Source organism: Trichoplax adhaerens, genomic scaffold, assembly GCF_000150275.1.
Source record: "Trichoplax adhaerens TRIADscaffold_6 genomic scaffold, whole genome shotgun sequence".
NCBI lineage: Eukaryota > Metazoa > Placozoa > Uniplacotomia > Trichoplacea > Trichoplacidae > Trichoplax > Trichoplax adhaerens.
In genome coordinates, this window is record NW_002060948.1 from 3,657,837 (window position 1) to 3,684,245 (window position 26,409).

A 26,409-nucleotide genomic window follows, 5' to 3' on the forward strand; every position below is an offset into this window, starting at 1 on the left:
TTCGTTTAGTTTTCAAGTGAGAAAATTACTTTGTACTGCTGTTTTCAATAGTATTCAACACCATATAGTATACTGTGCTTGCAGGACAGTACTGTAGTGAAATTCTCACTAGCTTATCGAGTCAACATTCATAGCTTTCCTAATAATAATAAACTTCATGGCAGCGTGCGCTTGGATGTAGCTTTTAAATACGCGTAGATTAACAGTCAATCCTATCTGGAAAAATGCATCGAACAGCAGCAGTTATACATTAAAGTCCTCAATCAATCGAGCAACCAATGATAGCATCATTTCCTTACCAAGCCAATATACTGTACGCATATCGAAAACTGAAAAGCATTCTACGGCAGTCGGTCAAGGTGTTCATTGCCTCTGTAATCACTACAACAAATCAACATTCGTCTAGCTAGACAATGATAGTACACTGCATAGATGCGTAGAATTGCTTTTCCAATCGTGTTAACGTTACAATGACTCTTACTTTCTTCATCAGTCCACAGTATCAAAGACGTAAGGATGCTAGTAGTAAAGACCATTCCAAACCGTCTTGACAAAGTGATTTTTTTGTTTTTTTTCTACAGGCAAATACACCTCCCCGTTGATTAAAAATGTTCAAATTAATTCGTTCATGTGAGTATTCCTATATATCTCAATATTCGTTGTACTATACTGTAGATGCATTTATACTAGTTAGCCAACGCAATTAGTGACTATTTTGAATGCTATTAATAATCCATTGCTTTTGCGCCTAATATACTTGTACCATCATATTGTTCCTTTCTTCTCAGTAGAATAACTCTGTAAATAAACACTTTGAACAATATTTTCTTAACAAATTTGGCATTACGTCAAGCGTAGTAGACTTAATCATAATTTTTTTTTTTATTGAACATAACTCGCTTTATATCATATGAAGTACTCTAACTTTATGGTATATTGCTATGAGATGGTTACAACATTGAAATCTCAACCGATATAGTTTACATATAGTTTACTTAACGGAAACTTTTAAAATTGACGTCAAACATTTATTTTTTCAATCTTTTTTGAAGTAGATAGTATCGTTAAATAACTAAAACTGATTTGTTAACGGATTTCATGTAGACTTTAATCCTTTTTATCAGTTGATGATCTATTCAATCGACTCTTAGGATCAATACGTATACAATAGAATATCCATTCGAAAGTAATCTCATATCTTTGTAATCTTCTTACCTCTTGATATAGTCTAAATAAAACGATTAGTAATTCTTTATCTTTAAGTGTTTATTTTACAATCTCACAATAAACAAAGATAAGGCTAGTTATCATTTAAGTATATAATTAAAAGAATTGATGATCAACTATAGGATAAGAGAAATATCTTACACGTCTATTCATATAAAATTTGCTTATTCCTTACAGCTATTGGATGATATCGCCTTGAGTCAATTCTGATATTCTAATATCTGTGTGAACAATTATACTTTCGATTGGATCGTCACAAATTGTTGATCCATGGTTATTAATAATTATTAATTTACCATCAGTACGATCTTGACGTTAAATATAGAATACATCCCCTTTGCGTAATACTAGATTTTTGAACGTTTTGAATGTCCCAAAATTAAATTTTTGGGTCTGCATTTTTCTTAATTTGCTTTATTTATAGATTACGTTCAACAAGTATCATGTTTAAATATTTTAATCGTGATTGGCCATAGTAAATACATACTGGTTTAACTATTGATACTACTGTAGTCATTATAAAATGTAAAATTTTTTCTGAAAGGTATTTTATCCCTAAATAGACACTTTACTATAGATGTATTAAAATAGCATGAAGTAGTAAGAAGTTTTCATTTGCTAGCAAAGTAATGCATTAAATTATACTAAAGTGAAAATTTGATTTTTAATACAACCAGTTATACCATCGTCCTTGAAAACTTTTTTCGAAAGAAATGACCCGGTTAGTGACTAAGTTCAAATACGTATAATGATTCATACGTACATCAGCACCAGCATTAGCTATAGCCTATACGTGTAGATATACTGCAACTGCCATAGTAATGTCTCTGTGTAGATTTTATACTATATCGATTACAGATGATTAAGATTTAAAGATTAAGTTTACATTTCTAAACTGTATTTACGTACGAATAACAGAAAAGATTGGAAGAATGGAGAGATGCCGCTCGTCAAGGTGATATCAATACTGTTGAAAACTTAATTAAGCAGGGGATGATGAAAGATGTCAATGAAGATGTAAGGAAACCAAAAAGTATCGCGATACGACGTAATATCATACTATCTTATTCTCCTTATATTACTTAGAGTAGTGCACAAACCATTTTGCTGCAATCTGTAGTTAATAGTGCTATCACTTGCAAATATTAGCTACATCCATACGTATGGACACTAATCTAATGTTTCAATAAACCTATATTATATTTTAGCAAAATTAGGAATTGCTTATATTGTAACTACTGTGTTAAACGTATTTTAATAGTAATTTCTTGCACTCTAGTTACACTTGTTCAAATTCATAATATTAGAGACATCATTACTGATGTTGTATGACGTTACTATTTGTTGTAAGATATATTTATAGAAAACGTAATTATCTACCAACGATGACTTTATTTATTCTTCTCATTATAAATTTAATCATTAAAATTTACCCTCATAACTTCCCGTAAAATAAAACCTTCAATACGTACTAACAATTTAATAATTTCCCAATAGTATGTACTGCAGGGACTTTTTATTGCTTCACAAGAGGGCCATAAAGATATTGCTGGATTACTTATCAACAACAATTGTCCTGTAAATGGTGTTGGTGAGGTAATTTTAAAATCAAACTAGCCTATTCATTAGTAGTCAATGGAAATGTAGTATTGAATCAACCGAAATGTGTAACCCTTACCTAATTAAACTGTCCCGTTAATTCGTTTCTAGCATCAGAAAACTGCAATTTTTCTTGCTGTAGAAGGAAACAAGAAAGACATGGTAGAATTTTTAATTGATCATGGAGCTTCCCTGAATCATCAAGATCAAGTAAGTCCATTACTATGTACTTGCACGCATAATATAATGAATCAATGATGATTACAAAGTAAATCAAGTGAATTTATAGCACCTTAATTATTAACGCAGTAATACCAAGATCAAAATATCAAATCGTAGTATCTACTTCTTACTTATGTATTTTTGGATAGTAATTCATTGCTGCCTTTATTTGATAGAACTCGCATAACGTATTGATGCTTGCTGCTCGGCTCGGTTTTCAAGAAATGGTAGACCTTTTAATACAAAAAGGTTGCCCCGTGGATTACAGAGACGTTGTAGGTTTAACACTGTAATAAGTGCTTTACAATCATACTGTAGACATTTTTGTACATTCCCACAATGTCAGTAAGCTAGCACGTAGCTTAAACATGAACGATAGCGTATGCTCTAAGTGGCTACGGTGTTACAATATGTATAACTACTTATATACTCCTGTTTTATAAAATTTTTAATGCTAGGAGGGCAAAAGTGCGTTAATGCACGCTATTATTGTTGGTAACTGTGAAATTGCAATACTATTACTTAATCGAGGTTCCAAAGTAAACGCTACAGATTTGGTAAGGACATACAGATACTAAGATGGCTGTAACGAGTTATTCTGAATTAGGTCTATTCAATATACTGTAAATGGTATACTTATTATGCTCCCCTCTTTTTGATGATTATACCAGAAAGGAACTAGTTGTTTACATTACGCTGTTATGCATCGTCGCACCGATATTATTCCCATTCTATTTCAGTTTAAAGCTTATAAAGATGCCACTGATAAGGTAATATAACAAGATATACATTTTTATCTTGGTTGAACACGCTAAAAAATGATAAATTTCTCTTTTTTGACTGCTATACCAGCAAAATTCTAATGCATTAATGCACGCCATTAGTATGGGAGAAGTAGAGATAGTTAGAATGCTATTGGAATACAAATGTAGCGTGGAAGCTGTTAAAAGAGTTAGTTCGAAGTGAATTGAGTTATATCAGAGTACTCGATCTCTAATTGGTATCTACTGTGGTTGTTTTTAGCACAAACTTTGGATTGCTCTGCACCAAGCCGCATGGGAAGCTGATGAAGATATTACCAAACTGTTACTCGAATTTGGCTCTGACCCTAATAGTACCAATAGCGTATGTTAATATGCAGTGTTAATACCCCGAAGTTAGAAATTAATTTGTGCCAGCAATCGAATCATTTGCAGTTACAGCCTTGCGGTTACGGAATTAGTGCTTTATATTTAACAAATTTCCTAAATCAATGATTGAAGCGTATGTTTTGATGATTTTAGGAAGGTATAACAGCGATTATCAGCGCTATTCAAGGCGCGAAACATAAGTCTGTTCTGGATGCAGTTATCAGAGTTATTGGCGTTTTAGCTGGGTATGGCTGTAACGTTAATGCCGGCGATAAAGTAAGTTATTACTAAATAGCTAGCTATCGATAATCGCTCAGTATGTATACAGGATGACACATGAGATATTTAGTTGTATGCCCTTGAACTTTTATTAACTAATTGAGATTAATTACCGAAAAATTCTGTATACGCTAGTACAGTACAGTTGGGAAATTGTAGACTATTTCATAGGGCACCTACCAGCACTGTGTTATGACATTCCTACTGCAATGCATATTTACCATACACTTTACAAGTATTGTTTACGAGTTTGTCATTAATAATACACCATGAGTTGCTTGTCTTGTTATAAACATAGAATTTTTCCTTGCGTATAATCAACTAATTTACAGCATTAGAAAATGCGTAACCAAATGTCATTTCCTGATTTTAGCGCTTTGGTGACTCGGCTATTATGTACGCAGCTCGGTTTGGCTTTCATGAAGTAATCGAAGCATTAGTACATCTTGGTGCCGATCCTAACTACCTAAACAAGGTTAATTGCTTAAATAAGTTAAAAAAGTGACAAAATTAATCAGCTTAATGCTAGTTTTTGTACTATAAAATTTAAATAGATTGAAAATTTTAGTATAAACTATTGGATATCACATCATAACTTTAATATTGTAGCGGTATTCTGTAGACATTTTCTAGTAGTCCTTGTATCTTGCCATGGTGACTAATTTATGCTACATAGTTAATCTTTAGGAATACTCTTAAAATTCGTGTAGGAAAAATATCTTAAATTTGCCTCAAATTAGTAACTAAAATCTTAAATATTGATAATAAACTCTCTGTAATATCGAGGTTAATAATTTTTTCTACTTAGAATAATGAAACGCCTGTAATAACCTGTATCAAACATTATTATGGATCTAAAAAAGCCCTTTATCTTCAATCTATTGAGACTTTGGCCAAAAGTGGAGCAATCCTAGACTATTGTGCCGGAGTAAAAATTATTAATTTACTATCGACTAATGTTATACAGTACCTTTCTATAGATACTTGCTAATAAACTTGAAACAGTAAAGATGTTAGAGATTTTCGTAAATCTTATCTTAAAATGCCTGTACAGGTATCCATTTGTATAGCAATTCATGTCATTAACCTAGACTAAGGCATTCAAATTGTATAGGGACAAACGCCACTATTGTATGCGACGCGCCTAGCAAGAGATGAATGTGTGAACAAACTACTAAGTCTGGGTGCGAATCCTCATATAACAGATGAGGTGAGCGTTCGCTACTTTTAATAATACACAAGATGTTATCAACCGTTTATTATTCATGTTTTGCTTTATTATATTCTACTGTCGTACCTTTTCTGTTAATACGTATGATTGCTATAAAGTATTTTATCAATATATTTCTTAAATTGTATAGTTATAATATGAATTTCAATTTATTAGAATCAAGTGAATGCACTTATAGTAGCTACCCAGATTATTCCACGGAATCGTTTAGTTAGAGGCCATTACCAACGTATTTTGACTTACCTGCTTAAGACTGGCGTTAACGTTAATCATCAAGACGCGGTAATTAATTGAATAATTATAGTTAACATTATCGTACTGTAATACTGTATACAGTAATATCGTGAAGATGTAGTGTATAGTACTGTGTAGGTATCACTGTCATAACATTGATATAAATAGAAAGCAAGAAAAGTCTGTCTAACCAAAACAAGTTATCTCCTCTACTAGGCTGGAAATACCGCTATTATATTTGCGGTAAAAAACGAGCAAGATCGGTACATTAAAGTTCTTCTTAATAACGGTGCAAATCCTTATATTACTAACAAGGTATCTATCCAAAATGAAATGGACTTATAACCTATGGGGATAGTAGTGTTATTAAAGACTGTATTTGATTAATCTAGGAAGGGATATCCGCATTGCAAATATGTGAAGCAGTTAAAGATTCATATATTAAAGAGCAATTCCGGTACTTTCAAGAGATACGACGGGTAAAGTCACCAGAATTAGTAATGAAAATCTTTTTAGTTTTATCGTTAAATCATGTAGTATTAAAAAGTTTAAGACGAACAGTCGTATAGGTGTATAAGATCCAGTTCAATATTTATTGCAGCAGTTTTGTAATGCTATTCATATTGCATTACGCTAAGCTAATTGCTCTATCCGTGGGAATAGTTATAATCTACTTTTTTGATACTTATGTTGATAACCCTCATATATCCAGTGGTTAGCTTTATCCTTACGGATTCTTTATAACCTTCTCAAGGAGGTCTACGAAGGAGCCGCAGTTAGCGATACCGTTGATGGGAATCCCAGTAATCTGTACCAGAATAATTCCCCTATAGAAAGCACAGATGATAACACGTCAACTGATGCTGCTAAACCCATTAATCTACTCCCGAACAGTCCTTCTCTAGCAAGTACAGATGATAACAAGTCAACTGATGTTGCTAATTCCGTTAATCTACTCCCGAACAATCCTCCTGTAACAAGCACAGATAGTAACAAATCAACTGGTGAAACTGATGCGACAAAAGGTGCTAGCAATGATCGTATGATTGATCCTGCGATAACCCCAGCTGTATCAGATGACCAAAAGGAAACAAGTCTAGAAGTAGAGGCCCAAAAACGGTACGTCGTGATTGTAGCTGCTATAGTATGATGTGCAAGGTTTTCATTAACTGGCTATGACTCATTTTTCAATGTTAGCTAATGGAATAAACATTGTAGATGTGTTCAGTGTACTATATTTCCAGAAAGTCTTAAAATATTATTATCTAGCTAAGTATTCATAGACAATTATCTTTATTTCTTTCGTAGAGGGCAAGAAACTCACCAAAATGAGCAAAGGCGTTCGAAACGATTACGATTAAAGTGATTACATGTTCTGATGGTTAAACTATTTACCATTTTTCAGACAAGTTCAGTCATGAACAAATTCCTGATTTCTAGCTGCCACTATATTTCTAATTTGCCGAGAAACATTACTGTGCTTTTATATATTGTATAGTATACAAGAGAGAAAGTGTATAACCGAATTGTAAATGATGGTACTTGTATAAGTTATAATAATTATTATCTTCCTTTTACCAATACAGCCGTCACAAATGCGATGTATACGATAATACGCATTGGCAATGAAGGTACGTTAGTTAAGCCAATGACGTGAATTTTATATCATGAAGACAACACTACCATTTTATCCCCAATCTAGTCCATAAATTATAAAATTTAGCTTTATTGACTTATTAATTATATATTCTATTCACTGTATGTTAGCAATCTTGCTATCATACTTACACCTTGACTCGAAGATATCTTTCGTGTAACATACAGTTTTTAATAATATTTTATTGAACCCATCATTCGATCGACTGCAATTTTTAATAAAAATTTTTTTTAATTTAATAAAGTTGCACCTACTCTAAGGCTAGCAGATAATTTTATATTTGTATGTCACGTAAGCCGTAGTTGTAAGCTGTACTTATGAGTATACACTCAAAATGATCGACATACAGTAGTGATATTTGACATGTTAATATATGTTACACTATGACGGCATAGCTCTTTCAAAGCGAATAGATAAGCTGGATACACTATAGTCTATTTATCGCCATCTTTTACAAGAGCACGTAGAAACGGCGTATATATTTCACGGTATTCACCGTTGAGGCTTGGAACAAAGAGAGGACTACTAAGAAAGATAAGTACAAAGCTCGTTAGCAACTTATTAATGCATTTTTTGTAATATTTGAAGGCTTAATAACATTACTGATCAACTGGTAGGATATATGATGTTGATATATATAACGAAAGATATACTGTATGCAGACGATTGTATTATTCAAATCGGCATTATAACAAACAACTGATGAATCATGTGTAAAAATGGGTTGTAACCTTAACGATAATAAGTTACCAAATTATCCTTAAACTTGCTAAAAAGTAGAGTTTACATTGTCTGCTAGGAATCAACGCTAATTTAATCCCCTTGGGATATCCGCTATTTTATACATTGTCTTTCAAGTTGGAGATGCTCTCCAACCGAGCCTATAGTGGATAGCATCTTTTGATTGGTTTTAGGGTTATTACATGTTTTGTTCCTTTATTCTGTTATGACATCATCATTTTTATTCTTTAATCATCAAGACTCCATGCTAAGGCCAGACTGGGATTAAAAAAACTAGTTGATCAAGTATAAACTCTTATTAGAGTATAATCCTATTTTTTAATCTGACGCGCCTCTTTCCAACTGGATAGTTAACTCAATTTGGACTGCCTTGTTAAGGATGTATCGCTTATACTAGTTGTTGTAATCAATCCTTATTCAATAGCACTGTCTTGATTAGCTTTTCATCTCATCCATTGGATAGTAAAAGAGAAAAAAATTAGCCATGAATTTCTCTATGAATTTATCGATTTATCCATCAGTCATACCAAACGAAATTCGTGTCGATATTGAAAACATGCAGAAAAGACTTGGTTATCATATTAAAAATATCAATTTACTTCTTCAAGCTTTAACAAGGCAAAGTGCAATTCGCCAAGGTATACACTATGCTAGTAAAAGCAACAATCAACGATTGCAATGGGTAGGTAGTAATATGTTTCACAGTGGGATCGTTTATAAATTGTACGAAAAATACGCTAATAATAGTTACATTAGTACCGATTACTTAAACAAAGTAGCAATTAATATTACATCCAATATGGCGTTAGTTGCTGAAATTGGTAAACGAATTGGTTTAGCAAGTTGTGTCTTTCGTGGATCAGATGAGGAAATTATCACTTCAGAAATATTAGCTCATACATTTTTGGCCATCTTAGGCTCGATAACACTCGATGACGGCGGTCAAAAAGCAGTGCATGATGTTATTGAACGCCATTGGAAATGGTTTCTTGATAATCCTGAAGAGTCATTTAAAAGACGGCCCTCATCATTTCATACCCGTATGCCACCTCGTTCAGCGACTATGCCTTCACGACAAAGAATTCGTAGTTCTGATTTCCCAAATCATGGCACTGAAGTCTTATAGGTAAAAAAGAGACAAGGCTACTCAAAAGGGAAGCGATGATTTTATCCACTTGTAAATCTAACATCACCTATTTAATCACTTTATTGGTTTATTTTTTGACTCTTGATTCAAGAGCTGTTAAATTGATAGCTTAATCGATTGAAGCAATGATAGACTATTTCTTGGTTGATGCGCTTATCGAGAGCAATAATTATACTAGGCATAAAGTGATGTATGTCAATATAATCGGCCGACAGTTATCAAGGATATACTACCATTAATTTATAATTCTATAATTTGTTTTCTGTGTACTGACTTCATGATGTATAGCATAACAGCGAGTAACCTTTTAACTGTAACCATGACAATATTACTACATACATTAATCATTATTTGGTAGTATCGATCATCATACTAGAATGATTTGACTAACAAAATAGAAAGGTTAGAGCAAATTGAACTAAATCTATCTCAACAGTTACAACATTGGTTTAACGCTATTGCCAGTGAGAGTGCTGTAAAAGTTATCGTGTAGCAGTGGATTATAATTAGCAGTCTACCTTTCTATTTGTATCGAATTCTTTACGACACTATTATTTGTTACCTTGCATGAAGATATATTACAATAAAAGATAGAGTCAATAAAAGCAACGTTTATTGGATTAAAGTAATCCGAATTGTTATAAGCAACAGGTTACAGGATCTACTTGAAGTCAACAAGGTATACTAACCTATTTTAATAATAATCATAATGAATAATAAAACTTCAATTGAGTGCGGTACATGATCTATTGGCTAGCAGGTACGATATCGATTAAAGATAGGCCATTAAATTATGAATTAGCTGATATCATTGCTATGAAAGGTTAGAATCATATCCTTTTACAACGGCATCTCTATATCCATTTTCAACAATCTGGTGGTTATTGATGGTATTGATGGAGAAAGTTGAACTAGTGTTAGCTTTCTTCATCAGTACTGTCCGAGTCGCGGTCGCTAAGATCATTTAGATCGAATTCCTCGGCAAGCTTTGGACAGAATCGATGCACCAAATCGACACCTGTTTCGTCATTAAAATTCCTTCTCTTCCATGATGCTCCATACTTTAGCAATAATTGAATTCGTTCCACTTTGTCCGAAAAGGAAAGGCCTTTCGTTCTTATCAACAGATGTATTGGTAGATCGCCTTTACTCGATTGGGTATGGTAGTTAACGTTGTTAATACCAAGGACAATTCCTTCGATATCCTCCAGTGTACTAGTTTGACTACATAGACAACTGGGTAATTTGTTATGATCTGCCACAGGTAGTGGTTTCTTGCCTTTTCTCATAGGATTTACAAAATACGATTCACGGTAGAACGTTCTACTCGTTGATTCCATATTTGTTTGATTCTGATTGATGGCGTTTCGTTTTGGCCTTTGCTTGTTTACTCTAGGCCATTTGTTCTTTCCACGTACTTTTGTTGAAGCTGCATTAGCATTATTTACATCGGTAGCATGCCATTTTGGATTAGAGCTCTTTTCCGCTGAATTGTTCATAACATGATCATCATTCGTTGGCTCAACTTTAACCTTAATGGTGGTTAATTTGTTGACATTCGGTTTGGTTTCTTGGAAATGATTATTATGGTTATAAACAGTAGCAGAACTACCAGTAGTAGGTGTATCGACCTGAGTGTCAGTGGGTTCTAATTTTATAGTAGGCTTTGAACCAGCAAGCTTACCATACGATTGTTTTGACTGATTGATATTTTCATTTCGATCACGTAAATCATCCGTTAGATCCCTTTTGACGCTTTCTTTACAATCTTCAACTTGTTCAATAAAGTCGCTTGAAATATTTCCTGCTAAATCTCTACCACTCTCTCCACAATTATTCCTCTTATCCCAGTCAGCACCATATTTTAATAAAAATCGCAAACGGTGTATTTTTTCCCTTTGGGATAATGTACATGCTCTAATTAACGCCATGATTAAAGTATCGCCACGTCGATTAGGATAACGCCGATTGACATCAATACGACGCAATTTTAATGCTACTAGTCTGAGATTGCAATCGACGGTAATAATTTGTCGAAAAATCAATTTTAACGTTGTATCTTCATAGCCCAATTCTGTATGATTTTGTTCCATGTATCGTTTTTGATCTTTATGTGATTCTCTATCACGAAGTGCTGCTCTGAATGCTTGTCCATAACTTGATTCTTCAATCCATTGAACTAATTGTGGGCAGAATTGGTACAAGACATCGATAGCACTAATGTTGCCGCTATCTGTAGCATTCCAATCAGCATTGCAATCTAATAATAACTGAATTCGTTTCCATTTATCTTTATCACTTAAGCTACTAGCCACCAGTACCTTAATTAAAGGCGTATAACCATTTACAGTTGAGTCAGGCTCGTTGATGCAAGAACTTTCACGTTGGATAATCGACTGTAAAAGTTTAAAGTCGATATTGGGCTGATCGATTGCATGATATAGATCAGGAATAACGGACGTGTTATTTCCTTGAGCTGGACGTTTTTCCTTGACACTAGCGCTTGATGATGATGCTACCTTACAAGATATCGATTCTAGTACACTTTTAATTTCATTTTTGAATAATTTCTCAATCACATTACCGACATATAACAAGCTACCATCGCTATCTTTGTAGACTAGGCCAACCACAGCAAAGAGTAATCGATCGTAGGAGCTGCATTCACCATTATCCATTAATTCTGCCAAACCACTGCGTTTACCAACCTAGTGAATAAATTTCGAATCATTTAACCATGATATCAATCGCCGAGAAAGCTTAAGGTAATCAAAATACTCATTCTTATGGGCATCCTAGATGAAAAAAGATGATTTGACTTCTATTTGTAGTGGCAAGCAATCTATTGAACATTCATTGTAAAACATTGCTAATGTAGGCGACTTTGCGCATTTTCTCTATGGGGTGATGTCAACAAGACCAAGCATAACTCTAGGTTAAAAGAAGAAATATTTCTTCCTAGTGCTTTCTACTGCTTCCGATAAAGTGGTTTAAAGTTAGCCTACATTGGAGTATGTTTCCTGTCTGCATTCTTGTCAATGGGCCATTTGATCTCAGCAAAAGGAAATTCAAGATTGCTACTGTAGACGACGATTACTTTGCCTATTTTTGTCCATGGCCATTGGCCAAGCTCGACTCGACCCTAAAGGAATTGCATTTCTTATTTTTATTGCTTTTTACTGCTTATTCTATAATCATAATGTGAATTCAACGTAAACCTAGATTGTAGCCTATTTCCTGTCAGCATTCTTGTTTATTGGCTAATCATTCATATAATGATAATGAATGCATGAATCGAAGCAAAAGGAAATTGAAGATTGCTATTCTAGGCGCCCATTATTGTGTGCATTTCTAGAGGGGCTTTGAAAAGGGATTTTTGTTGAAAAGTCCATGGCCAAAGCATATAACTCGACACTAAAGGGACTTATTTATTAATTTTTACTGCTGCTAATTCGATCATCATAAGGCGAGTTACAATTTAACCTAGATGGTAGCATGTTTCCTATTGGCATTCTTGTGGCTAACAAATAATTCAATGGTAATGGATGAATTCATCAGAGCAAAATGAAATTCAAGATTGCTCTTCTAGGCGCCCGACTATTTTGTCTATTTTTATAGGGGCTTTGAAGACAGCGCTAAAGCAATTATTTCTTATTATCGTTTTCCATTGCTGCCAATCATGGAGACTAAAGGTGAATTGAAATTAAAGGCGTATTTGCATTCTTGTCGCCTACAAGTTTACTAGCAATAGATGCTTGCCTTCCATTTCATTAGCAATGGACATGGCAAAAAAGAGCATGGAAGAGTGGCAGTTTTTTTAACCCGACTCCAGACTTGATCCAGTCTATCGTCTATTGACATTTACTGTTGCAACATGTAGGAAGCAAGCCTAGAGAATTATGTTCAAGTCGGATGGATCATGACTGACGCCATGATGGTAATTTGGTGTTTGTGCTGCCTTTCGTTCATGCTCAAGGAATAAAGATGGAACAATTTGTTGCAGCCATGATAGCACTTGCTTGTCGTCTACCATGCAATCTACCTCCTACTAAAACATGACTCCTATGTAGAATTTTCATACCTCGTTGACAACATCGCTCTCTAAAAGCCATCGAACGAAGTGGTGGGCTGAATCTTGACTGATAAAGCCTTGATTATGAGGTATAATCCTTCCCTCGAAATAAAGCTTAAGAAATCGCTTGCCTCGACCAATAGGATCTTCATCATTGGCCGACCAGACAGGGTAATCCACACTCCACATTGCATCTCTTAATAAGTTTGGATTTTGAATTTTATAACCCGTTTTCTCATGGAATATTTGCGCTCGGCGATTTTGCGAATCCTCTAACAAGACAAGAAGAAAGATATTTCAAGTTATTTTTCTTCTCGTCAAGATAATTATTATCTGAGAAAAAAAATGTCTGTTAGACGACAATAAGAAAGGCCAGGCCTTGGCAAGCCATGCCATGAGCAATTAATAAGATTGAAAAAAATAAACTAAAATGCATTTTCCTCTAGTCTTGGAGACTACTCTTTTCTCAGCTCAACTCTCTAGCAACTTCTTGCTCCTATAGCGTAGTATAAATCCAAGATAGAAAAAGGAAAACGGCGAAAAATAACCAACTCAATCCATGCATCCAGCAGAAAGTATTTTCCTAATCTAGCCGATGCAATATTGCATCGTCCAACTGGCTTCCATGACGATTGCAATGCAAAATTGTCATGACTACATCATGAGAGGACTCTTTAAGCAATTATTTACCATCATAAGTGTCCATTATTGGCAGAAGATTGAGCTTTGACCACTAGTAAATCGATATAGCAAGACCAATGGGCCTGTTTCCTCTCCGTTGACAAGGTGGAAATGATGGCGGAAAAGGATCGAGCGCAGAGTATTTATTCTTTACCGCTGCTTTGATACCAATACCGAGAGGCATATGGTACTAGCGAGTAGTCAACACTATCTTATCCTATCATGGAATGCGTTCCTGTGTATGGCTGGCGGTTTCTACTGGGGAAATGCCATTTTTGTAGATTATCGATAGCCTTATTAGTAGCCAAGGCTTGGAGAACTAAGCCATCCATGATCATTACTTGCTTTATCCTGTAGTATTGATCATGTTTGCTCGAACGGGAGAAACAAGATGGCTAAAAGGGAGTCGGTGGCGAGCCGAATTTGGCTCATGGCGTCAAAAAGCAGCAAGTCAACAGGATACAGGGGGTGCAGTGATGGATGATGGAGATTCCTTATTCGTTAGCATATCCAATACTCAGTCTCGAATCATTATGCAATTAGGGCAATTAAGTTCAAGACTAAGGACGCCTAGAAGAAATCGCAGCGTGCAAGGATGGCGCAACGGCTACAGAAAATTGGCGACTGCACACGAGATGAAATCAACGTTGCTCAATCAATTCATCACGTGCACGATCGGTCTAAATGAAAGCAATCAAAATGAATATGGCGATTCAAATCAAGTGATAGCAAGTAATTTAATCATAATTCAAGTATGGTAGTAAATATTGAAAACGTTCCAGCAATAGAATCGGCGATATCAATCGAACGAGCTGAGACCGGCCATGTACCAATTCGGTGCGCAACGACTAACGGTGCAATTTTGAGATCGATGTTAGTTACTCGATATGGAAAACATGGCGTAGAAGACCGCTTTCTGTGCTATATTGCCCTTTCCTTTTTAATAGGGCTTGCAGCTTAGCCATCTTTCTGCATGTGTCAAGAATGATAGCGATGCAATTTTGGATCAATGTCCGCAACGCGATATGGAAAAACACGCAGTAGAGGCTCCGCTTTCTGTGCCATTTTTCCATTTGCTTACAGCTTAGGCATCTTGCTGCTTTCTACAAGTGTCAAGAATGATAGCGATGGGATCAAGTTTCAGTGCTGTCATTGGAATGATTGAGTAATGCACAATAATTGCAAATTTATGATTGTCAACATGTTTGTTGAGCAGATACGGTGTAGTACACAGAATCATGAGCAGGAAGCGACAAGGCTTTCTGCTCGTTACTATTCAAGAAGAAGTTCCCAAGTCAAACCGAGGTCTTTCTTAGTATGTTTGAACGACTTGGATTCACAAGATTGCACCATTTCTACCTGATTTCTACAGTATTGATTTTGTTTTATCTAGAATGGAGTACTCGGACTAAACTACAGTATAGTGCACTGCTGACAACCAAGCATCAAGTTAAAATGGCTTCCCAATGACAGGATAACATAAACATGTTTCATTGCTTTCCAAGGAATGGTGGGTAAACTCAAACGAGACTTCAAATTTCCAATAGCCACCTTGGATATATAGCAACTGTTTTTCTCTGTAGTACGATTGTGCAGCTACTTGCTAGTCTTGATATTTTGCAATCACTAACATTTTTGAAGGCAGATTTCACACTCTGTCAACGACTTTGTCTTGTCTACAGCTGAATGCTCTGAGGAAAGGTTACTCGAGGAGCAAGCTAAAATGGCTTCGCAATGACGGGATAACAGAACCAGATTTCATTGATTTCCAAGGAATGATGAACTCAAACGAGTATTGATATCTCCAATGGCCACCTTGGATATATATTAAACAAGTGTTTTTCTCTTTAGTAGGATTGTACAACTATTGCTGGTCTTGAAATTTTGCAATCACTAACATTTTAAGGTAGATTTCACACTTTGCTAACGACTTTGTCTTGTCCACAGCTGAATACTCTGAGGAAAGGTTGCTCAGCTATTACGCATTGCAAATAACGAAGCATCAAGTTAAAATAGCTTCCCAATGAGAGGATAACAGGGATCAACTTCGATGTTGTGCTACTGCCATTGAAAGCTTTCTTGCGACGTCTATATTGCTTTCATCATCGTTTGTTAAATGTTGCATCGTATCGTATAAGACTGTAAATGCAGCAATATCATCATTAGGGGAAGCATCCTAATATAGTTATGAAATACTCTACAGTTATACGACAGCAGACTCAGAACGACTGAGTTCATAAATTATACGACTAGAAACTCAGACAAGTATGTAATACACTTGGACATAAATGGAGCCTACCATCCTATGAATTGATGTGCCAAATCCGTTATTGCAACGGGTATTTACTGCTAGTTTCTATAAAATAGTACACTGCTAGTGCGATTTGTAGCATCTTGTACTACATTACTCGCTAGATGCAATTACTACCAAGAATATGACCTAGTGTCCATTGAAGCATCTTGGAGCTACATAACCCGCAAGATAGAAACTACTGTAAGATGGAGTTTCTATAAAGACAATATAAATTGATTTTAATCCAAGCATAGTACTGCACATACCAGTACATGGTAGGATAGCTAGCTGATAATCAAGACTATCGTAAATCGTGAATTTTATTGCATCATGAATAGAACAACTGTTGCAATAATAAAGGTTTGCTAATATGCAGCTAAGATAGACCAAGATTAATAACTCAGTTTCTATTTTTCAGTAAAAATGTTGCAATTCTGAATCATCAAAAACGTAGGTAAGAAGAAGCATCTTGTCCAAATAGTCTTGTCAATCTTGCTATCACAGAAAGAGTATTCACAATAAAAAAGTACTACAGTAATTATCGACGATGTTTCTGGTTTGGTTTCCTTTTTTTCTTCTTCGACTTATCATGGCTATCAAGCTTTCCTTTTGTAGGGATAGGTTTGTTTGGTTTCCTTTTTTTCGTTTTCGACTGATCATCGCTATCAAGCTCTCTTTTTGTAGGAGTAGGTTCAGTAACAGTCTCTTGTTCTAAAACTGCTTCATCTGTGGAATCTTCTGTATCCGTCAAATTATCTATAGTTGATATAGAGGATTAAATGCAGTCACAAAGAGAAAATCAATCCATAAACTAGCATCGAAATTAAGTTAGAATTCTAGCCTATATTGGTACACCTATGAATCTGCATGTCTGTTAAATGTCTATCATCTATTTATCACTCTGGCTGTACTGGAATAGGATCAATGCTGTAAAGACTATACATGGACACCCGTATAATCCATGTACAACCACGGCATATTAAATTCAATTGGATGGATGCTCAAGATCATTGTATGATAGAGACTAGTATAACGTGAAAGTAAAAATAATTGCCTTTGCTTTCCTACAGTACACACCTTCCTTAGCAGGTATAAGATTGGACAATTTCTTAAATTTAGCTACAAAAAAGCCATCCATATTATGTTCATGAGGGTAATATCGCCTTGTTAGTTTTAAAGTAGGATGAAAGCGACGCTCTTTAAACCTATCAACATTTTGATCACAAAAGTTAATGCAGTTAATTGTTGATACTACGTACATACAGCACCAATTCGAACAGACATAATAAAAAAGTATAATTACTTCGTAAATCCCTCTCTACCAAATTCCAATCCAGTGGATACTAATTTTACAGATCGGCGCTTCAAGGCGTAATCCACTACCCATTCATCTTCTTCTACCTGAAAAGTACATTATTGATTTAAATTAAATTACAAAAAAGGCCCACTTATTACTATCCAAAATATAATAAACTTAAATAATTCATTTATGAACAGCAATTTAATATCATTACCATTATAGAACAAGTACAATAAACGATATATCCTCCAGTAGATGATCTTGCATCAACCGAGTCAATGGCCGACAATAATAATTCCTTTTGAATGTGAGAGCATCGTAATATGTCTTTTTCACTCTGTAAGTAAATAAACCATACGCATAAGAAAATGATAGCATATTTTTTAAACTAATTCTAGTGATAGCATAGAAACACCTTATTCGATTTAACGGAAGCATCCTTAGAGATTACACCTGTACCACTACATGGAGCATCCAGTAGTACCCTATCGAATCCTCCAACAATCTAAAAAAGGATTTTTCTTATTAAATAGCATAACTTCATTTTTGGAATTTGACACTATTGCTAGTACCTTTGGAAATTGTCGTCCATTTTCACTACATACGATAGTGTTGACGACACCTGCCAAACAGAACACAATTTAGTATTACGAACTCCACTATTCAACTGATTATATTATTTTATTCCACCTAATCGATGAATATTTGCCGTTAAAGCCTTGCATCGTTCTTTATTAACATCATTCGCTACAATCATTCCAGTATTTTTCATCAAGGCAGCTAGAGGTATGAAATAGGCCACATATGAAGTTGAAATAATCATAATACAATCAATACGAATTGATCACACAGTTCAAAATACCAATATATGTAGTCTTGCCACCAGGAGCTGAACACATGTCAAGTACTTTTTCATTCGGTTGCGCTGCTAACGCCATTACCGGTAACATAGACGAAGCCCCTTGAAGCATGTAATGCCCAGCGAGATATTCCGGAGTTGCACCTACAATTATGCAAGAAATTGAATGTAACGTGTGAATAGCCCCTTCAAAGAATGCTCAGCAAGCCAGTACCTATGATCGCATTATTCAAGAAGTAGTATAGTATACTAGTTCAGAAATTATTCAATAATTACCGATCGGTACTGGAGAATCAAATACAATCAGTCCTACTTTAGACCATTCACCAATTGGATCTAAGTTGACACCACGGTTGATAAGAGCCTGTAGTAATAAATTTATTTTTAAATTTATACTCAGGTATATTATCTACAATGAAGATAGACGATAAATGCAACTCATGAATTTTGTATGACAGAATACCTGTGCAAGATCTCTACGTCTCGATTTTAACGTGTTAGTACGTATAGTTACAGGTCGCTCAACTTCATTCGCTTCTAGAAATTCGATCAACTACAAAAGATATTTCGTTACTGTTAGTGCTGTGCAAGTGTACATTAAGTCTCCCACAGAGTAGCATAAAAATGAATGGTAACACTCTAAATAATCAAGCTGCGTAAAAGCATTACTTCTTTAATATCGAATAAATCCGTAAACTTCTGCATGAGGTAATCATTGTAGTTATAGTAATTCGCCAAGTCGTGCCTAAGTAGATCAAGATAGTCTTTCCGCTTCCTAAATAAAGACTCGGAGTTATTAAACTATTGTGACTTCCCGAATGAACCATCACGATCGATTACCTTTCAGGGTCCCTTAATCTTTTAAAATTGCCTAAAACGGCGATGGTATCTTTGATCCGTTGATGGACCAACTGCAAATCAGGAGGTTCAAGGCGTGGACTTATGTTAAGCATAAACTATTTATTCATGTAGTTCACTACTCATAGCAAAAATAATAACAGCTTTAAAGGATATTTTCTTTTTCAATTTCCTGGCCACTAGGCAAGACAAAAACTTCTGACTGAGCAATGTTGGTTTTCAGTTCTTCTTCTGCTAATTTCCTGAATAATACAGTGAAGGAAGAAACGTAAGATTTGACTATCTTACAGCTCTTTATAAATCGCTGATAGTTTTCCACCTGTTTCTAGATAATTTTTTATCTAGTTTTTGGGAAGCTTTTTCAATGGGTAGAAGCTATTAATAAATAAATAAAAAGGTATTTAACATCCAGATTGATAATTGTACTTTCATAATATCATTTATGCTAACATCATCTTCAGAGTCATCATCACTATATTCGGAGTCGTTAATGTCACTTCCATTAAGGCTTGCTTCATCAGGTAATTCTTCCGTCTCAGGCAACTCATCGAATTCATCGGGCTATTTATAGAAATAAATGAACAATCAATTCCAGTAATTGAAGGCTGTCCTAAAATCGTTCGGAGTAAAATTTCTTACAATCGCTTCATCGGAATCTTTATCACTTTCAGCATCATTCTCTGCTGCTAACTTTAGCCATTCTGCATTTTCGTCACTAAAGGGACTTTAGAAATTATCTTTTTTGAGTATGTGATATTGACGTTCTCGAAGATACATTAAATTATAATTGTTCATGTTTATTTAAAGATATCTACTTACTTTGCCTTTAATGGCATCTTGGGGGACAGCTAATGGAATGCACATGTTTCAGAATCACATGTAGATATTTAAGAAATATTACTACCAACAGGCATAAAAATTTAAAGTGATATTGCTAGTACATCCTTACATACCTCTAATTCTTCCAAATTCTCATCTGTATGAACGAAATATAAGTAATTATAGTATCCATATTATTAAAGGATCAATAACGTAGATTGATAAATGAATAGAGATAGACAATAAGGTCATCGTTAAGACTGTATAACTTATGCATGGTATGATAAAGTTAGAATTAGAACGTAAAGTGGTATATTTAAGATTTGAGAATGATAGCAATGCTATTAAGAGTATAACATTAATAATTCAAAATTATTTACTTGAGCAGATTCATTATATTAATTTTGATACTACAGAGCCGGTATTATAACAGAATTACTAACCGCTATCTTGCGCCACAAGTTCTTGATTTTTTCGGTTAAGATTACTACGTGCATAAAGATATAATTATAAATGTCAACGTCAACATTTTTAATATCTATTTTAAAATCATTCAAGTATTGAACATAATAGATTCATAACAAATCTTTAAATTCTTGTACCTCGATGGTATGGCAGATTGCTTTTTCCGAGAGACCTTGGTATCTGGTAAGATAAAGTAGAAATTAGTTGTAAAGACATCTTTTGTTGATCATAACTTTTACACTCATTTCCACGTGCGATCTACAGTACTACCATTGAATGCAACGCCGAAGCAGCTGTACTGTACATTATTAATGTTAGAATTAGCTTAATCAGTGATTGTACGGTAGATGATTAGGATACGCGTAGTATCAAAGTATCGAAAATTTTTGGATGTGTGCTTAAGCCATACATTCATTTCAGATGATACATAAGCTTTAGGATTAACTTTTAATGCCTTTAGAAGCTCATGAGTTAATTAATTATACGTATGCAATGCTACTACTGTTGGTTTTCCTGGTATTTATACACGAGGCTGCATGTATTCACAAATAGCTCATTCTGATCTGAGAGAATACCAGTTTACTATGGTGTACCAGTGAGACCTTTTACATAATGTCCTGAATCTCCTGATCGTCATCGCTTTTTCTTTGAACAAAGAGGTGATACATTTATCTTCATAAATCTACTATTCATTAGCAAATCATTATAAAATTTTTAGCAATATACGAACACTGGGAATCAATGATGTTGGCCCTAGCGATATGCATTCATTCTAGATGATGCATAAGATGCAAAATTAATCTTTAATGCTTTAAGAAACTCATGAACCAATTCACTATACATATGCACTGCTACTAAAGTTGATTTTCCTGGTATTTATAGTGGACTGTATGCATTGATAAATAGCTCAATAAGATCGGAATGAGAAAATGTATACCAGTTTACTATGTTGAGACCTATTACATGCTCGTAATGTCCTGAATCTCCTAATGATCACCGCTTTTAACTCTATGGTTACTACTGTAGTCCATCTATGAAGGACACTAGATCGACAATTTATACTGCTAAATATAAGGTACTATAGAAGTGGTACATTCATCATCATCAATCTATTGTTCATTCTACAGTATATTAGCTCATATTGTAGCAAGCTCTTGTAAAATTTCCAGCAATATACGAACACCAGAGATTAGAAATTGAATGTCAATTACGCATATAGCCCGTTTCAACAGTGCTTTGATTGACCAAGAAGTCCTAGCAGTGAAATCTAAATCTTTGCTGTACATGTGGCAACTCGATGAAAAATTGAATGAACGCAACGTAGTGGATTCGCTTTTGATCTCTAGTTGTGGCTCGATTTCATTGATTAGACTTGGATTTAAAACACGCCACTACCATCTAAATCGGTTTGCCATTATACTGTACAAGAAACTTTGGCTGCAAAGTACAGCAATGTAGCAGCTAAGGACAGCGAACATGTTGCCCTCAACCGAGATAATGTGTACTATACGATACTGTAGGAAGACTATAGACGACAAGCAACTACACTTGCAGTTTATCTAAGATTTTGTGTCCTTATAGGTATAACTATCATTCATTGCACAAGCCTAGCCAAGTTTATTGCATGATCTTGTACACCTTTCACTGCGCTACCTTGTGCACATTCTCAACATACCTTGACGTTGATTTTTGTTCTTGGCCTTGAAAACTTTGCTATCTGCTGGATGCTTTTTGCTTTTCATTTTGCTGCCTTTAGCTAGTGTCTTATCCTTCATTCTTGACTAATGATCCAAGGCAGATAGGATATAATGAGATTGCAATATCACTTATTTCTACAGGTAGCAGCGATCACTTTGCATTCGATGAGCAAAATCAATCACCATCAGGTTGGTCAATGACTGAGTCAGACTGATGATTTTGAAGCTCCAGCGCAGGTTCTACTATGGCAACGGGTCCGAAACGTCAGGTGCTGGACCAGCAGCCAACGTTCCAGACCGGTGATGCCGGACAGTTGACTGGCAAGCCTAGGCGAACCAATAGCTTCAGTATGGATGTGGACGCCTGACCAAGTTGGTACCCTACTCTAGAGTACACGTGTTACCGGTGTACGGTAGAACTTGATCGCATGCCTTTGATACTGTATAGTATAGTCTAGAGTAGAGCATGAGACCTGTAGTAGCACTTCTTGTACAGTAGGGTACGTCATCGTATTTGTCATGTTGTAGTCCGGTGATACTATTGCAGTAGAGCTACGCAGGTAAGCGATACAGCGACAAGAAACAGTATGAATCACCGTTGATAAAGTGTAGTATCCACAATCAGAGCAATTAGGGGCCAGGCGTCGGTTCGGTTCGGTTCGGTTACAGTAGGTTAGGTGAGCGAGCTAAGACACATTAATTCATTAATTAATTATATATTATGGCTGCTACTGCGGTTACAATTACAGCTGGATCCTTCTCCAATCTATTCCCTACGCCAACTGTCCATGCTAGTGATGTTTTGCCTTCCAAAGATGAAAATTCCGATGAAAACACGTCATTTATGTCCGGAGAGTGGCTCAAAACAACTCAGCAAGATCCCATATTGCCATCTTTGGTAAACGATGCTGCACTTCTTCAAAACATTGCGCGTATTTTATCTTTCTAATGTTGTATGCTTGCATTCAATAACTTAACTTGAGAATTCATCGAAGTGAGCTTACAGTACTATAGATCGTGTTACAGAGATGAGAGAACCTACTGAATGGATAGTTTTTGACTCTTTGCCTGTAGATAATTCATTATTGATTATTTGATATACTGTATATATGTCTCTCTCTATATATATTCGTATAAATAATTAATTAATCAATATATGCTGACTATACTGTACGGTATATTGACCGTAATCGTATATACTCGTATTTTCTTTATTTCCAAAGTTGTACGTATCCACTTGTTACAGTATATTGAACTTGAGAATCAATTGTAATGAGCTGAAAGTACCATTGATCGTGTCATAGAGACGAGAGCCAGCTGAAAGGATAGTTTTCTACTCTTTAAACTGTAGACTGTCTATGTATACGTATTTATGCGGACTATACAGCACGATAAACTATAAAATGACTCTACCATTCTCAGGTGTGCAAAACTGGAAAGTTTCCACGTATTACAATCAGAATATCATAAGTTGAGCTTATAGTATGTAGCCAGGCGTAACCTACTTCGATGCAAATGATATACGATAAAAACTTACTGTACAATTTGATCCTATCATACTGTATATCAGCAGATACAGTAGTCAATGACTGTTCATCACGCCTGACAACTCCTAAACTACGTATTTTATCAATTCTTTACCGTTGATAATCTCTTACGTACACATGCCTGTTTCTGTACAAGTCTAATTTGCAACGACGAAAAGTAGAACTATTACAGAAAACTGAACACTACGAGCCTACGGTAGAGTACTGTCAGGTTTGTCCTCCCTGACATCTGCCTACAGTATAACTCTAAATACTGACAGTCTCTTAGAATTAGCGTTAAAAACCATTAAACAATCAACAATAGGATTGTATGGAGCACTGGAACACCACTAGTCTCTCTTTTTAGACAAAACTTAACCTAAACTTTATCGAAAAACAAATCAATTTTTACGTAAACGTTACTTATCAGTACTTGGATAGATAATATTGTAAGACTATGAACTTATCTATACAAGAATGTATTATATCATAGATAACGGTGTTTTTAACAAATTCCGAAGGATGTTATCTGACGAAAAGAAGATAACCATTCGTTGGTGAAAGTCACTTCGTGATAACTGCTAAATCTTATTCCATAGACATCGTTCACCTGCTATGAATACTCTAGCTACAGAATGATGTGCAATGACTATAAAACAGTAGATAATGCCTATTAGAAATTTATTAGGGTAAAATTTTGATCTGGAATAAAGGTTATATTCTCACTGCTGTTTATAAATAGACATATAGAACTCGGATAGTTGTAATTTGACCAGATTATGTGTCATTATACGAATAGAAGGTGTAGTACTATTATTATCAGCATACGCATATCTACTCTATTGCGGTATGCATTAGCGTCCTTAAGTAGTTTTGAGTGCATATATACCTAATGAAAATATTGAATTACAGTACCAATATCTGTACTTGTAATTTGCATTTAAGCTTACCAACAGAAACAATTTTACAAAAAACTCTTGCTATCTGTCTACTTGTAATGTGCTTCCTTATGAATAGCTATGATGATTGTAACAATTTATAATTTCTTTACTTAATTGATTTCATGGCCATTTAAAAATCATCTTCCGGGTGAATGCAGACCAAAACTCAGCGTTTGATGGGTTTTATCTTTTGCTTATCCGCTGGCTTAGTCTGTTTTCTCATGGTAAAAAGCTAACGATTTATTATTTACTATTACTATGATTTATATGCATTATTCAATCAACATACAGTAGGATCATTTTACTGTATCGTCATTTTTGATAAGTAATTCATTGTTGTTGCAGCTCCAGCTGTTCCTCACTAGCTATAAAGGTAATACATGCGAGCTATTTTCCTATAGGCTGCCTTCCTGATGCCATTTCTAGTTCTTCGAGCAAGAAAATTTGCTCTATTATTCACCTTAGGTAGTTTATTTACGATAGGAAGGTAGGTAAAAGAGCGCCGAATGTCAAATAGGGAATATAGAAAGTTAATTAAATAAGCTGTTTCTAATTTGTTTCTAATCCCAATAAGATTAACTACACTAATGTTATCATTAATACGTAACTCATATTTTGAATTATTCTTAGTTTCTCTATGCTATGGGGACCTGTAAACCATCTTAAGCATTTATTTTCCTCGGAACGATTGACGTTTACGCTTACCTACTTTCTATCACTTTTTGTTACGCTATACGCAGCATTAATCGTAAGTAAAGTCTGTAGTACATGATTAAGATTTCAAGAGATGAGACATGATTGCTTTTGAACTTAGGTCAGAAGCACAGTGATGACACTAACTTTTGGCATAATTCAAATTATAGCATTGACATGGTATGTAGGTATTTATGTGATCAAGGTCGCGGTATAGTTTTGTATTCGAGTATTTAATATCAATTACGGCTTGTACCCGTATTCATGTCAAGATGAGGGCACGTAGTTCATTATATACTGTATAAATTAAAATCCTGTATTATATGCATGTGCCATTTGTGATTGTCATTTGATCGTATTATTTATGTTTATTTTAGGTACGTAAGCAGCTATGTGCCTGGTGGCATTACGGCGTTAAAATTGATGTCCAAAATATGTTCATCGTGTATGACAAAATCGGTCAAGTCAACTATATCTGTATAAAGTGGCGGATATTGCTGAACCTGATGGGATTGATGTTTGTAGCAATTCTACAGTTTTTTATTGTCTTTATTTAGTGCTTCAAATAACGAATCACAACAAGCATATGAACTCAATGTACTGTATCATCAATTTTCTCATCAAAGTTTAGTATGTAACAGAAGCATCATGGAATGCCGTATTTATGATGTACTTACTGCGTGGCTTTATGCGGCCCAAGTTTGTTAATTAGCTTATGAAGTTACTATAAATGTGATA

General features: G+C 34.9%; 6 protein-coding genes across 6 annotated transcripts; 3 read left to right on the plus strand and 3 right to left on the minus strand.

Moving 5' to 3' along the window:
* Positions 1–8,804: 8,804 nt before the first annotated feature.
* Positions 8,805–9,446, plus strand: TRIADDRAFT_57522 (uncharacterized protein; the record flags this gene model as incomplete). The annotated part of the gene is made up of 1 exon (XM_002113364.1): positions 8,805–9,446. The coding sequence occupies one exon, from the start codon at positions 8,805–8,807 to the stop codon at positions 9,444–9,446; it is 642 nt and encodes a 213-aa protein (XP_002113400.1).
* Positions 9,447–10,384: 938 nt separating this feature from the next.
* TRIADDRAFT_57523 (uncharacterized protein) lies at positions 10,385–14,404 on the minus strand (the record flags this gene model as incomplete). The annotated part of the gene is made up of 3 exons (XM_002113727.1): positions 10,385–12,175; positions 13,549–13,809; positions 14,375–14,404. The coding sequence occupies 3 exons, from the start codon at positions 14,402–14,404 to the stop codon at positions 10,385–10,387; spliced, it is 2,082 nt and encodes a 693-aa protein (XP_002113763.1).
* A 181-nt stretch (positions 14,405–14,585) lies between these two features.
* Positions 14,586–15,308, plus strand: TRIADDRAFT_57524 (uncharacterized protein; the record flags this gene model as incomplete). The annotated part of the gene is made up of 2 exons (XM_002113365.1): positions 14,586–14,972; positions 15,168–15,308. 2 exons carry the CDS (start codon positions 14,586–14,588, stop codon positions 15,306–15,308), a joined length of 528 nt encoding a protein of 175 aa, XP_002113401.1.
* Positions 15,309–17,537: 2,229 nt separating this feature from the next.
* Positions 17,538–19,625, minus strand: TRIADDRAFT_26585 (uncharacterized protein; the record flags this gene model as incomplete). The annotated part of the gene is made up of 11 exons (XM_002113728.1): positions 17,538–17,718; positions 17,817–17,914; positions 18,028–18,148; positions 18,227–18,318; positions 18,386–18,435; positions 18,504–18,593; positions 18,676–18,816; positions 18,949–19,036; positions 19,136–19,225; positions 19,342–19,447; positions 19,513–19,625. 11 exons carry the CDS (start codon positions 19,623–19,625, stop codon positions 17,538–17,540), a joined length of 1,170 nt encoding a protein of 389 aa, XP_002113764.1.
* Positions 19,626–19,675: 50 nt separating this feature from the next.
* On the minus strand, positions 19,676–22,589 carry TRIADDRAFT_57526 (uncharacterized protein; the record flags this gene model as incomplete). Its single annotated transcript, XM_002113729.1, has 9 exons — positions 19,676–19,772; positions 19,850–19,905; positions 19,957–20,091; positions 20,170–20,254; positions 20,350–20,378; positions 20,484–20,506; positions 20,793–20,836; positions 20,952–20,994; positions 22,490–22,589. The coding sequence occupies 9 exons, from the start codon at positions 22,587–22,589 to the stop codon at positions 19,676–19,678; spliced, it is 612 nt and encodes a 203-aa protein (XP_002113765.1).
* Positions 22,590–23,232: 643 nt separating this feature from the next.
* TRIADDRAFT_57527 (uncharacterized protein) lies at positions 23,233–26,379 on the plus strand (the record flags this gene model as incomplete). Its single annotated transcript, XM_002113366.1, has 6 exons — positions 23,233–23,409; positions 24,195–24,269; positions 25,380–25,465; positions 25,609–25,726; positions 26,049–26,116; positions 26,229–26,379. The coding sequence occupies 6 exons, from the start codon at positions 23,233–23,235 to the stop codon at positions 26,377–26,379; spliced, it is 675 nt and encodes a 224-aa protein (XP_002113402.1).
* Positions 26,380–26,409: the final 30 nt, after the last annotated feature.